At 47.5% G+C, this 14,900-nt stretch overlaps 1 protein-coding gene across 3 annotated transcripts in view; it reads left to right on the forward strand.

Moving 5' to 3' along the window:
* SNX30 (sorting nexin family member 30) overlaps window positions 1-14,122 on the forward strand; it is a 109,587-nt gene extending 95,465 nt beyond the window's left edge. For all 3 annotated transcript variants that reach the window (XM_070795293.1, XM_070795295.1, XM_070795294.1), the window contains exons 8-9: window positions 4,266-4,418; window positions 8,005-14,122. In XM_070795293.1, coding sequence (XP_070651394.1) covers window positions 4,266-4,418; window positions 8,005-8,064 — 213 coding nt within the window. In that variant the 3' untranslated portion in view covers window positions 8,065-14,122. The remainder of the gene's footprint in view (window positions 1-4,265; window positions 4,419-8,004) is intronic.
* Window positions 14,123-14,900: the final 778 nt, after the last annotated feature.

Raw genomic sequence — 14,900 nt, forward strand, 5'->3', positions numbered from 1 at the left:
CTCCTTGGTGGGTTGTGAACAGCAGCCCCCAACCGTTAAGCACTGGATATTTCCATCTCTAACGCCTCCAGACAATACCTCTAAGATACCTCAGTCAAAAAGTCAAAACACTGAGATAAGAGGGAATGCTGGTTGTTGCTCATGGGTAAATTGAGACATCATCCAGAAAGAAACAAAAATGAGAGGAACGCAAGCCCCAGTGGCCCTCCTCTCCATAAAGTTGGGCAATTCGGTAGCTGGTTACTTCAGAGTACAGCTCACCTCTTAACACAAAATTGCTGTTATTCTCTTCTTTTTAAATCCCACTCCCCCTCCCACCCCCCCCCTCCCCCCCTCCGCCTCCTCCATCCTTGTGCTTCTATGGCTCTGCTGTCTGACTTGTTTCCTGCTTCTGTGTCCAGGTTTCTTAATAACTTTTGCCAACTCCTTTAGTAACCCTGTGCGTGTAGGCCCTTCCATGAGTTCTACTCTTTGTTCTCTGCCAGCTGGGGTTCTCTCTCTCTCTCTGTCTTTGGGGGTCTGTGGCCTGTGAGCCGTTCCTGAGGTGGGTCCAGGGGTTGTCTCACCTCTTGACGCTTGTCTGTCCCTCTGGAGTCACTTCCACCACCTTTTTTTTTTTTTTTTTTTTTTTAATACTTGTTTGGCTGGGTCCCAGTTGTAGCACTGGGATCTCTGCCAGGTCACGTGGGATGCTTCCTTGCAGTACACGGCCTTGCTAGTTGTGGGGTGCAGGCTTAGTTGCTCCTCGGCATGTAGGATCTTAGTTCCTGGACCGGGGGTTGAACCCACGTCCTGCATTGCAAGGTGAATCCCCACAGTGATGCTGGGAGGTCCCTCCATCTTCTGTGAGGGGTCGCCTCAGTGGTACCCCCCCTGTCTCCCGCATCTGCGCTGTCCTCAGTCTCCAGCTTCTCCTCACAGTGTGCGTGTCACAGGCTCCGAGTGAAGTGAAAGCACCATCTGCCTCCACGTCCGGCTGTGTTTGTTTTCTTCCCACCTAGACTCTGGGGGACTTGAGACAAGATCTGCCTGCTGAGACTTAAGCACTTTGATGTCCCCTCTGTGCCCCGTGTGGAATATGTTGGGAAAATGATAAGCTAAAAACATTTCCCACATTGAGGCTCAGGCAACCATACAATCCAGAGTTTCCATCCCCAGACCAGACCCATGAATCTTTCCTAGGCGAGCCCTCCCTGGAATCAGAGAGCCTACCCGCCTCTTCTCACTGTGTCTAGGAAGTCTTCCTTTCAGAGCCTGGCTTTCCTCCTTGCTGCAGCAGTTTTGTTAAGCAAACAGGATGTTGTTTCTGGACACTTTTCCCCAGATGCTATAATTAGCAGTGGTCGCAAGAGGAATAAGGGAAGTGGACTGTGCCTGCCGGGAGGGCGGGGAGGCCAGGCCTGGTTTGCTGGGTGGAGGCTGGTTCCCAGGGTGTTTGCCAGGGATGCTCTGCAGACTTTGCAGACGCAAAGTCAAGGCAGGATTGTTTTTACTTCAGTTTCCCCCAAGGTGGCCAACAGTAACAGGTTAATCAGGAGGGAAAGGCAAAAGTGACTTCAGTTCCGGCATCAGAAGATAAAAATCGAGTCCTTTTTAAAATTTCCTCCAGGAATATGTGCTTTAGAGGACACTCACCCCGGCCCTTAGAAGTTCCTTGCTTGTTTTACTTTGTTTTGCTGAGTAACTTGCAGGACCTCAGTTCCCCAATCAGGAATTGAACCTGCCCACAGCAGTGAGAGCACTGACCATCAGTGTCCTAATCACTGGACCATCAGGGAATCCCCCACATTTCTTTTCTTTTCAGTTGCCTAGGATATCTTTCTGTATCTTCTTCTGTCACTCATCCTCGTCTCTCCCAGGATAGTTTCCATGCCAGGTAACTCTTGAATTCCCTCGCCTGGGTGGCTCCCATTCCCCTGCTCTTGTATACTGCAGCCATGGCCAAGTAGTCTGGCTGGCAGATGGCCAAGTGCCCTCAGCACTTTGGAAGCCCTGAAGGAGTCAACTTCCCCAGGCTTGGCCTTGTTTCTGGGCTCCTTGCCCATAATGTCTGGGTATAAAACTTCCCTGGTTGGTAGAGATTGACCTTGATGGTTACATTCGGGATCAGAGGCCCCAGCACACAAAATGTACAAGGCCTCACTTGTTTTGGGAAAGCATTTGGTGGGTGACTGTGTGACCCAGCTTTGGGCAGGTTCCCTCCTTTCCCCCAACCCCCTGGCCACCATCAAAGTCCAGTGGAGCCTCTTGAGTTAGGAGAGAAGCCAGCTTTATGTTTTGGGTACTAGGGTTACCATTTCGTATTACCTTCTTATAATATTGGGTGTTTTCTTTCCAACTATATTGGAACTATACTATCCAACTATCTACACCCAACAATATTGGGTGTAGAGTGGGTGAAACTCACCAAAGCAAAGTGAAAGTTGTGAAATTCAGGCAACCTAGTTCTATTTTGAGAAAGTTTTCTAAACTTCCTTAAGGAAAACTAGAACCAGCCTGCTGTATATTTCTTCTTTGAATTTCATGGTTTATGGCATTCATAAACAACTTGCCTTCCATTTCCCCAGAATTACCCAGTTTTGACTCTTTTTTTTTCCCAACTACAATTTTATTTTATTTTTAAACTTTACAAAATTGTATTACTTTTGCCAAATATCAAAATGAATCCGCCACAGGTATACATGTGTTCCCCATCCTGAACCCTCCTCCCTCCTCCCTCCCCATACCATCCCTCTGGGTCGTCCCAGTGCACTAGCCCCAAGCATCCAGTATCGTGCATTGAACCTGGACTGGCAACTCATTTCATACATGATATTTTAAATGTTTCAATGCCATTCTCCCAAATCTTCCCACCCTCTCCCTCTCCCACAGAGTTAAGACTGTTCTATACATCAGTGTCTCTTTTGCTGTCTCGTACACAGGGTTATTGTTACCATCTTTCTAAATTCCATATATACGCATTAGTATACTGTATTGTTGTTTTTCTTTCTGGCTTACTTCACTCTGTATAATAGGCTCCAGTTTCACCCACCTCATTAGAACTGATTCAAATGTATTCTTTTTAATGGCTGAGTAATACTCCATTGTGTATATGTACCACAGCTTTCTTATCCATTCATCTGCTGATGGACATCTAGGTTGCTTCCATGTCCTGGCTATTATAAACAGTGCTGCGATGAACATTGGGGGTACACGTGTCTCTTTCCCTTCTGGTTTCCTCAGTGTGTATGCCCAGCAGTGGGATTGCTGGATCGTAAGGCAGTTCTATTTCCAGTTTTTTAAGGAATCTCCACACTGTTCTCCATAGTGGCTGTACTAGTTTGCATTCCCACCAACAGTGTAAGAGGGTTCCCTTTTCTCCACACCCTCTCCAGCATTTATTGCTTGTAGACTTTTGGATCGCAGCCATTCTGACTGGCGTGAAATGGTACCTCATAGTGGTTTTGATTTGCATTTCTCTGATAATGAGTGATGTTGAGCATCTTTTCATGTGTTTGTTAGCCATCTGTATGTCTTCTTTGGAGAAATGTCTATTTAGTTCTTTGGCCCATTTTTTGATTGGGTCATTTATTTTTCTGGAGTTGAGCTGTAGGAGTTGCTTGTATATTTTTGAGATTAGTTGTTTGTCAGTTGCTTCATTTGCTATTATTTTCTCCCATTCTGAAGGAGGCAAGAATATACAATGGATTAAAGACAATCTCTTTGACTCTTTATTTTTGATTATCTGCTACCTGAGAGTGCATGGATAAGTCTCCAGCTGATTTGTAAAGTGGACCAATTGTCTTCTTATTGCAGTGAATTCTCTGGTTAATGAGAAACGTCATGGGTAATGGGACAGTTCATGTGATGTGAAAACACCGATTTTCTACTTTCAGTATGGGGCATGGGAGAATAGCAGGGCAGTACCAAACACTGCTGTACACTTGCAAAACCTACATACACTTTCACTTACAGATGGGTAACTCCTAAAAGGAACCAAAGACAAATGACTCTGAATCACAGTGTTTCTTCTTCCTGTTTGTAAACAGGCAGGTGTTTCCCCCATGAGTCACTGTTTAGCTTGGATGGGTTTGAATATTTGGGTCAGGGATGGCACTTTTCAGAATTCCTTCTTTCACTTGGAAACCCAAGGCTATGCCTGCACCTCCAGAGGGAATGTGTTCATGGCATTATAAGACAGTAATCTGGCCTCTCACAAACATGAGCCCGGGGCATGAGGTCCTTGTTATACATACAGAGCTCTCATGTACGCATCCCCCTCCCAGGTCCCAGCAGATGTAGAGAAGTGTCAGGATCGGATGGAGTGTTTCAATGCTGATCTGAAAGCCGACATGGAGAGGTGGCAGAACAACAAGAGACAGGACTTTCGGCAGCTGCTCATGGGAATGGCTGACAAGAACATCCAGTATTACGAGAAGGTAATGAGCTGATGATGAGACGACAGCCCTCTGCTTAATAGCCAGAGCCTCTGGTCAGGGCCTGCCAGAAGTCCAGAAGGATCCTGCCAGGCCCATCTCCTTCCCTTAATTTACGTGTTTAGCCTTAGTGAACCCGTGTGTCCTTGCCCCGATCTGCTAGATATGGTGCTGGGTTTGGAACCAGGGGTCCCCCTCAGGTGCCCACAGGGGTTCCACTTGCACACCCTGCTGATGAAACTGGTTTTACCCTCCAAGCCCTCTTAGTTCTTCTAGCAGCTGCTTCCCAGTCAGGCCTGTAGCACATGGATGCGCCCAGTTGATGGAGGCTTTGGGGCCCTGTCAGGCTGTTCTGTGGTTCTGCACCCAAGGGTTCGTCATGTTTGTTCTGCTATGGATCCCTTTGGTCATCTGGTGAAGCCTAGAGACTCCTTATTAGAATACTATCTGTTTTTTAAAATAGACTTTAAAATACCTAATACAAAAGGATATAGGATTACAAAGGAAAACTATTAACACTAAAAAACGGTTTTTTTTTCACGAGTCCCTTGATCTGTGGACTTCAGGTTAAGCCCCCCAACACACACGCACGCACGCACGCACACAGGCTCGACTATCATCAAGCTGCAGCTGAATATCCTCAGTCAAGGTTTGCCCCTAGCACATCCAACTCTAGAGCATGGTTGCTAATGAATCCTAATGAATTTGTTAAAAGCTTAATGAAGATGAAGAATGGCCCAATCATAATTCAACAAATAACCTGTAGACTTGAAATCAAGCTGGACAAGCATTAACTCAGCTACTCCCACCACAATTCTAGAAACACGTCCTCGGCCCAAACTGGAGGAATCCATCTCCTTCAAAAACACTGATGCTCTGGCCACTGCTCAGAGGCAGCGTGTCTGCGTCTTAGTTTGGAGGAGGGTTAAGGGAAAGAGTCATGGAATGGCCCTTGCCTGCCAGGTTGAGGATGGACTGCTTCGGGGAAGCGGGAGGGGCCATCCTCCTTTTCTCGGTATCTTTCTTCCGGATGCTCGCTGTGTGTCTGAGTTGACGTTGGGCTGGGTGCTTTGCATATGTCAGCTTGCTAAATTTAAACTTAATCTTCACCATAACACTGTGAAGTGGGTTTTAGAGGCTCTCAATTTAAAGCTGAAGACATGGAAGCTCAGCAAGGTTTTAAAACTCTGCCCAAGGTCACACAACTTGTGAATGACTGAACTAGGGTCAGAGTTGGCTCCACTGGGTCCACAGGTCTGAGGATTCCCACACACTGTCAGTGATGGGGACAGTCCTGCCTGCCCACAGGTGCAAAGATCATTCCAGGTGCAGCCAAGGCTTCATTCATCTGCTGACTGGGCTGTTAGGCAGGGTGCCTCTCTCTGCCTTTGTTTCTTCATCCGTAAAATGGGGGTGATCCTCCTCCACTGAGTGATGGTGAAGAAACACTGAAATGATGCCGGAGCACCTGGAATGTGCCTGGCAAGTGGTTGATATGCAGTGAATGGGGCTTCCATTCCTCCCTCCCTCCCACCCTCACTGTCCCCCACTTTCCCACTGCACCAGGGCTGACTCAGCTGATGTCCCCTCCTGTTCTTGGTGATTAATTCCAGTGTTCCCAGGGCCCAGATCTCAAACCCAGGGCCTTTATCTGTGTCCTCCCACTATACCACAAACAGGCCCCTGCCCTGGGGCCTCGTCTTGGCAGATGCTTTTTGTGTACTATCTGTGTACCTGGTCGCTTGCACACATTGATACACAGAGCAGCAGGACTCCTGCCATTCAGTTCAGTTCAGTTCAGTCGCTCAGTCATGTCTGACTCTTTGCGACCCCATGAATCGCAGCACACCAGGCCTCCCTGTCCATCACCAACTCGTGGAGTTCACTCAAACTCACGTCCATTGAGTCGGTGATGCCATCCAGCCATCTCATCCTCTGTCGTCCCCTTCTCCTCCTGCCCCCAATCCCTCCCAGCATCAGAGTCTTTTCCAATGAGTCAACTCTTCTCATGAGGTGGCCAAAGTACTGGAGTTTCAGCTTCAGCATCAGTCCTTCCAATAAGGACCCCTTGTCTAGTGGTAAGTGAAAGTGAAAGTCGCGTCCTACTCTTTGCAACCCTATGGACCATACAGTCTATGGAATTCTCTAGGCAAGAATACTGGAGTGGGTAGCCTTTCCCTTCTCCAGGGGATCTTCCCAACCCAGGAATCAAACCCAGGTCTCCTGCATTGCAGGTGAATTCTTTACCAGCTGAGCCACAAGGGAAGCCCAAGAATACTCAAGTGGATAGCTTGTCCCTCCAGCAGATCTTCCTGACCCAGGAATTGAACTGGGGTCTCCTGCATTGAGCTATCAGGAAAGCCCCTGTCTAGTGGAGGAGACACGTTAATCCAAGAATCCCACCTCTTCAGAGAGATGCAGGCCCTCCAGGAAAAGAGCAGAAAGCTGGGAGAAAAGTTGAGGGAGGCATCATTCAGATTCAGGATGGAAGGGGCAAGCAGAGTGGGCAGGAAAGGCCAGTCTGAGGACACAACTTTTAACCTGAGTCACAGAGACGAAGGACAAGTATTCCGGGCAAAGGGAGCAACGTGTGTAAGGGTCCTTGGGTGGGAAAAGCTTGAGCATTTGGCCAGTATTTCACTTGGTAAAGAAAGCTCGTATTTAGTTGGTTCATTTGTATTGTTTGAATTTTTTTTACAGTGAAAATGTTTCCATATAATAGTTGTATAATAAAATATATCTTTACAATGCTAAAAAAGGAAGAAAGCAAGCAGGCAAGCTGGTATGGCCTTGGTCCCCATCACTGACATAGAACCTTCCAGAGGAGAGATGATGGCAGAGGTAGAGAGCGGGATCCAGGATGCCACGGACCCTGCTCTGGGTCTCTCTCTGACAGCAAGTTCCTTGAGGCTCCCCAGGCTTCCTTCTGTAGGGCAGGGTCTGAGTCCAGCTTCTTCTCCAACTTCAGAGTCACCAAGGAAGGAAGCAGTGAGCCATTCACCACTCCCTTCCCCTGGCTTGACTTGGGGATGTGTGTCTGCTCCCCTCTGCTCATGTCTCCTCCTCCCTAGTGACTCAGCACGAAGTCCTGCTTCACCCCGGTGCTGCCTCTCAGGAAGACCTTGTGTAGTTCTCCACCTCAGATCTGAGATGGCTGAACGAGAGCGCCCCAGGTCACACGTCTGGCCCATTCCAAGATGGTTTCTACCTCCCACCCACACATGGAGCAGTATCTCCATCCCGGATGGGAACCTGGGGCCTCACCAGGGGTTTGCAGCCTGCCTTTCTCTTCTGCTTTTGAAAGGGAGGGGGTTTCTTTCAGTGAATACCTTTCCACTCACTGGGATGAGCTTTACAGATAGTTCACTTAGGCTTCGTAGAGACATTGCTGTCTTTCACAGAAATGGGGAGGAGGATGTAGTCGAAACAAACACCCATTGCCTCCCTTCTTTCCACCAGCTCTGAATAACCCGTGTAGGGCATCATTAGACAAAGGTGACCCAGCAGGACTGACTGGGAGGGTAGCTCAAAGCTGACCCTGAAATCTGCATCTCCACGCTGACGCGCTGCGTGTGTGTTGTCATTCCAGTGCCTCATGGCGTGGGAGTCGATCATCCCGCTACTGCAGGAGAAGCAAGAGGCCAAGTAAGCTCCTTCTCGGGACCGAGACTCTCCTACCTACGCAGGGCCTGGCACCCACCCCGGAATGTCCCTGCGGTTCCGGACACGTGGCACCGAGAAAACAGTCGCAGCAGCATCTCTCCTCGGTGTATTCCTTTCCCTCCCCCTCCCCCTGCCTCTGTCCAACAGTTGTTTTCCCTGAGTATTTATTCCTTGGTGGAGTCCGTAAAGGGCTGTCGTCATCTCTCGGTGGAAGAAGCTGCCTTGGTGGTGTGAAGGAGCCTGCTCGGTGGGACACTACGAAGATTTGAAACTGAGGGACACGTCAGCCCTCAGCTGACATTCTGACATCTCGTTACAGTCCCGTCTCTGGGGCCAGCAGAGTTGCCTGCTGAGGAAGAGAACCGGGTCCTGCTTCGCAAGGCCATGAGGAAGGCATGAACAGGAGGCAGCGCTTGCCTTCTGTGGATGCCCGGCCGCTCTGACATTGGCCTCCATGGGCCTTGACTTGTCTCGGCCTGGAAGTTGGTGTCGGTGCCTCCAGGAAAAGTCCTTAATGTACAGGGGTCTGTGTGGCTCTGAGTGTGGCCTGCTGCCTGCCCGTCACGAGTGACACCTATGTTACAGTTTCTGGTTCATGTGGGACCATTTAAATCGGTGTCTTGGTGCAGCCACGCTAGAGCCAGCCAGCCAGGGTCTTTGTCCTCATGCCAATGCCTTGGGAAGTGGAGGGAGCAGTGTTCCCCAAACTCGTTTTCTGACACTAAAATGTAGTAGATTGGGAACTGTTTTATGTAAAACGAAAAAAAGGGTGCATTTTTCTCTGTGACGTTCTTCACCGTTCTTTGGCTTGTTAAATGTCATCAGGGTAGAGAGACAGGCCTGAGAGGGGTCATCTGTTGTCCTGAAGTCGGAATAATCGAGTTGTTGAGAGTTGCTGAGGTCGGCGGGCATATACCGAGCCCCACCTCCCACGTCCACTTTCTGCAGTTTGCCTTTACCTCACCAAACATTGCTGGTTTAATGTTTCCTCCTGTGTCCACTGAACGTTTGGTCAGATTTTGGGAGAGAGGCGGGTGTGTTCTCAGGATACAGTGAAGGTTTGTAAACTCTAGTGTGAATGAACGGTCCACGTGAAGTGCTTTAACTTTACTGTTTCCTAGTCAGAAAGAAGAGCCTGCATCTAGATGGGCCTCGAAGATGACACGTGTGACAGCAAACTCTTTGCTTCTAGTTCAGCTCACATCTCCTCCTGGCTCCATTTGAGGCTTCATTTCAGACTCTTAACAGGTTTCCTTCTCAAGTGTGTCAACACAAAGTAGACAAAAAGGATCTCTTCCTCCAGCTCGTTATCTTTCCCCTCTTGAAGTGAAACTACCTATGTCATGTTTGTGTTCTTTCGTCTGTGGCTCATCTCTATAAAATTACAAATCTGAGCCTCAAATAAGTGGTATTATTTTTTTGTTTGTTTGTTTTTTTTAATGAAACAGCTGTGCTGAGACCCTGCTGTGTTTGCAAGTGAACCTGCAAATACTGGTCAGCACGCAGCCTCCTGAGGGCACTGCATCCTGCTTCCAGCTGCAGAGGTGATCTTGGGGCAGCCGCTGGACAGCCCAGAAGAGTTTGGTTTCGTTTTCATCATGTTTGAAAGAGTCATGGTTTAAGGGATAATTTGTGTGTCAGTTGGTACTTTCATGCACTGTTAGACCCCGTTCATGCCATTCTAAAATCCTCTGATGTGAATCTTCCGTTTGGTACAATTAGAGATGATTCAGTGGAGAAAAAGGGTAAGAAGAGTTCATTGACCCCGAGTGGTGATTCAGTGTTTCATTCTACCTCTAAACCATCCTGTTGGTGTGGCTGAGGTGGTGCGGGTCCAGCCTGACAGCTTGCTGGTAGAATCAGGGCGTGTATCTGATAGTGGGTTGATGGCCTTCTGTGGATATTTTGCAGAAGACACTAGACTGTCCTAGAAGTGAACACTTATCTTGGCAAACGTGCAAAGTCTTGCCTGGTGGAACGTATGCTTTAAAAATGTCCAGCATGACGAATGCTTGGGAAGAACCATGGAAGGAGTTACAGGAAGACTAGACTCTAGTCTGCTGCTACTGGCCAGAGCCCAGGGACGTTCCTGTGGGAGGTCAGTTGGGCAAGAAGGCAGCCCTTCAGAAGAAACCCATCAGGTTCCTTGCTGGGACATATGGAGATAGGTGGGGTACACAGTCATCCTCTTACATGATTGGAGGCAGAAGACTGGTTCTGAAGCACTGCAGGCATCTTGGGCTTTTTCTTTCTCTGTGTGGTCCCTCAGTGAAGTGCCTGTACTTTTAAGCCTCCAGGGAGAGCTGGAATGAGGCAAACCAACCTCCAGCTTGCCACTGGTGGCAGAGCTTGGAGGACCAGGGTACCTTGCAGCCTTCCTTGGAGGAGTGGTCGTTCCAGAAAATGAACCTTTGTCCCTTACTTCTGGCTGGCATCTGATGAGGTGAGGAGGCTGGCCCAGAAGGCAAGGGATAGTAGGCAGTGGTGGAGGCTCTCCAGCCCTTCGCATCCCCGTGGGCCCCACCACCGAAGGTCCGCAGCCCCAAGCATTCACCTCTTTATCTCCATCATCACAAAGGTGATTCCCCATGAGAAGCGTAACCCAGAGACCTCTGTGCCAAAGACTGCCTCCTGGTTCGTCACCCCATCCTTCATGGCTCCACAAAGTCTTGAATCACCAAGTCCTCTCTTGTGTTTATTTTCCAGGAGAAGTTTGCTTGAGGCTGTGTCTTAACCGTAGACGCATGTGGACAGGTTGAAACTTGAGTACGTGGCCGTGGAGTGGAAAGTCAGCCTGTTGACTGTCCCTGGGCTGGGGAAGTGGAAGGTTCCATTCACCTGGGTTAGAAGTCCAGGCTAGGGCAGAAGACAGAACTTGTAGAAACTGAGCGATCTTAGAGATGCAGATGAGGTTGAAGAGAGCAGTCGTGATTTATAGCATTTTAGGGACACTGCTCGTCGTTACCCGGGGCTGGATTGCCAAGAAGGCTCTCAGCTACTGTGCTCAAAGCAAGGAACCTCTGCTCCTGCTCAGGCCAGGTTCGGGGTTGGGTTTTACCCTTTATTAAGACTTAATGATGATTGCTCAGATAAGTGCAATTGTGGACGTGACTGGCTTGTTTTCACTGTGCTGCTCATTGAACCCGCCACACACCTTTCTTTAGCTGAAATAACAAACCAGCACACCTCTAGGGATGGTGGTGAATGTAACCTAAGGGTGTCTTCATGCCAAATTTCAGCCACACCCAGAGGGTGTCTTACATGTTGTTGACTTGAATGTGTTTTCTCAGTCGCCATCCGCAACAGGGGGAATAAAAGGCACACCTGGCCCTCATTGCTTGCGAGGCTGCCATTTGCGTTGGGATGCCGGGCAGTTCAGCCTAGAGAAGGGAACCTGCCGTGTGGCTGTCTGCACGTGGACTTGCTCTTGGGACAGTATCAGCCCAAGAGGCACTCGGAGTTTGTATGACTTGGCCCTGCCATTGACAGCATTCAAGTCGAGAGCACTTGATTCTGTTTCGACGCCGTTCACTGAGTCTCATGAGAGTCCTTCTCTGCCCTGTGTCCTGAGCTGGTGAGAGTGAAGGGAGAGCAAAGTCCAGACTAGCCCATCTTCTGAGCAGAAACAGCCCTTTAGAGCAGCCAGGGTGGAGCCCATTTTCAACCCATCCCAAGACCCAAACAGATGAGGCCAGTGTAGGTCTGTGTGTGGTCAGGGTAGGGCGTGCCAGTGCTGGTCCCTGCCTCCTCACTCACAGCCTGCTCTCGAGGTCTGTGGAAATAGGATGGTCTCATCATCAGGCTGGGGTAACACAAGATTATGTTGGGGATTTGGGTCTGCCTTCTCCCTTCCCAGAGTCCCCAAGGGCCACCAGGTGGAGCATGCCCACGCACCCACTCACTCACTGTGGTCTCTCTTCTTCCGACGGCGTTTCCCTCGAATTTGCCTGCCACCCTCTGGGCCAGACCTACAGATGGAGATGGGTGTGTTGGAGTTTTTCACCTCCTTGTGGTTTTGAATTCAGTGAATTTAAGAAACCTGACTTTTTTCATCAGCCCACCCAGTAGGTGGCCAGCTCTTTAGGTTTAGGGTCCCTGGTCTCCCCATGTTGCACAGATCGGAGCAGGCACAGGGTTGTGTGTGTTAGAAAAGTTTTGGGGGAGGGGTATTACAGGGGGTGTGACTGTTCTCTCAATCATACGTGTTTGAAATGTTCTCTGGGTATGACTGCCTAACCCTTTCTGTGTGGCAAAAAAAAAAAAAAACGTTATCCAGGTAGTTTTTATTACCATAGGTAGCCTGTAAATAAGTGCTTGGAAAAAATAACTCTAACAAACCAGTAAGATATTTGTCTCATTCATAAACATTGTGTATTTAGCACTTGAAAAACAACAAATCCAGACTTTTGGACATGCCACAGACTGTTAAAAGCCTAACTGTACTTTTTGAGAATTTGTCAACAACTACTAATATGCCTTATTCTTCAACTACTGTTGTTTAGATTCTGGTTAGAAAAGAGTTTTTAGAGATGTAATCAGTTGTTCAGTTTAAACACTTGAGGCCTAACCTAGCCAGTCTTCATTCCACTTAAAGAAACAAGCCAGAAAGTGAGGTTCATAATTAGGGCTGCCTTTTGGGAAGAGAAAGCTAAGTACTGCTATTGCCAAATGATATTTTTTGATAATGTCAGGAAATACAGGGACCACAAAACCTTTTTCGTTGTTGTTTTCAAGTGTGGAAGACGCATCTCGTGCCTTTTGGCACATTTTTTATTGTAGAGGATATTATGGTATCAGCATCGACAAATCACAGATACAAAGAACTCTGTAGATGATGACAATATTAAAGGTTTACCCCGATTCTGTAGAAGAGCTTTTTAAATGATACTGTGGGGCCTCCGAGCAGTGTATTTTACATAGAAATTCTCCACAGGTCGAAATGCCAAAAACAGCGAACACACGGTGTTGACTCACAGAATCTCGTCCTTTGTCACAGAGCTTTCGCTGTTAATAAAAGCCAGTGACTGGGTACCGCACGTGCACCTCTCCAGGCAGCGCAGCCCTCGCCAGGTGATTCTGGGCTCCCTGGAGGCCGGTGTGAGCAGGCAGACCCTGCCCACACGGCTGTGTGGCAGGCTGGCTCACAGTCTCAGACCATCCCTCCAGTCACGGATGCTGCTGGAAGGAGGGAAGGGGGATGCGTTTTCCCCAGTGGGGACGTGAGGAGGAGATAGGACACTGCAAACAAAAACGTGACTCAGTGGGATAGAGTGAGGCCTGTGTCAGCTGGGCCCTCGTCAAATAACAAACCAGCATGTCCGAACAGTCAGCGCCGTTGCCCTGGGCACCCCTGCGGTTTGGTCCTGTCCCCGTGCCTGTTCCCTGATGTCTGTGTGTCGGGAATGTGTTCAGACATGAGGTACATCTGATATATTCCCATGAAATAAACTGCCAGCAAACTTTCTAACTTTTAACTGTTGGGGGCGGGGGGAGGAAAAAACCAAACCTTTTTGCTTAGGTCATGTCCAAATTATCGACTGTTTATTATTTGAGAAATCATTCTTTACATTTAAAATTTTTAAAGGAAATCCTTGAGGTATTGATGAAGTCCTCCGTGTAAATGTGTTCTCTTCTGTCCATGTTGCCATTAAGCCAAATTAAAAGCTGTGAAAAAAAAAATGTGCTTGAGAATGTGTGTTGTAGATGAGAAAGTGATTTACAGATCAAAGTCTTTGTTTCATGAAGCTACCAAACTTTAAAAAGAATGTCACTTTTTTTTTTTTTATTACAGAACCCAGAGATTATTTAAAAAAAAAAATTCTTGTTGCATTTTTGATGCTGGCATGAGAATTTTGTCCACTTTTTTTCATATCTGTAAAAAAATTCTGTCCATTGTTTACTATGGGATTAGTATTACATTTCAAGATAAAACGAATTTGTATTGCTTGATAAAAACTATTAGCTTGTAAATTTTAAAAAGGTTTCTTTACCTCAATTAACTTAAAGTAATGGACCAATAAACCTATAAAAGATGGCTTTCTTTACCTTGAGTCACGTTCCATTTGTACAGCTTTATAGTACATGCATGACTTTTAATCGTATTTTCTCATTTTCTCTAAGGAGGTATCCGTTTATAGGCAAGAATCAGGATATGCAAAGCAACAGGAAAAAATACCAACTGTTTTATTCTTCATTTCTTATCCTCAATTTACCCTCTCCTACATCTTACAAGATGGCACTGATCTGAGAAGATGAAGAAACCACCTACTGTCCATCTGTAACTGTGATTGGCAGGAAGGCTGGCAGCCGGCCTAGGTAACTACATGAGGGATTTCTTCCCACTTTATCCCATAGCAAAGCACAGTGTCATATTCTGAGTCAGAGCCAGTCATTGCCTATTTTTTTTTTTAATTGCTATTTTTAAAAAAATCTGTAAAGAAAGGAGAAATATCTGTGGTTCTTTAGCACATCTGAGTGTGTTGTAAATCAGAGACCACAATGCTCAGTTAAGCTTACCTAATGATGGCCATGCACTGGAACTAGACTCCTACAGGTGCTAAGCTTGGCTTTTTGATAGTAGACATCATGAATATAAGACTTGAGTCACACAAAATGAGGCAGTAAGGTGTGGGATAAGAGATTTGAGATCAAGTCTTAGCTTTTCCACTTACTAGCTATGTAGCTTTGGGCAAGTGCCATCTCTCTGAAATTCAGCATTATTATCTTTGAAATGAAGACATGCCTTTCCTGAAGGGTGGCCGATAGGACTAGCAATAATGTCTACAAAGCACCTAAGTGTCTGCTGGGCCCTCCTTATGTCAT

This window comes from Bos indicus, chromosome 8, assembly GCF_029378745.1.
Source record: "Bos indicus isolate NIAB-ARS_2022 breed Sahiwal x Tharparkar chromosome 8, NIAB-ARS_B.indTharparkar_mat_pri_1.0, whole genome shotgun sequence".
Lineage (NCBI taxonomy): Eukaryota > Metazoa > Chordata > Mammalia > Artiodactyla > Bovidae > Bos > Bos indicus.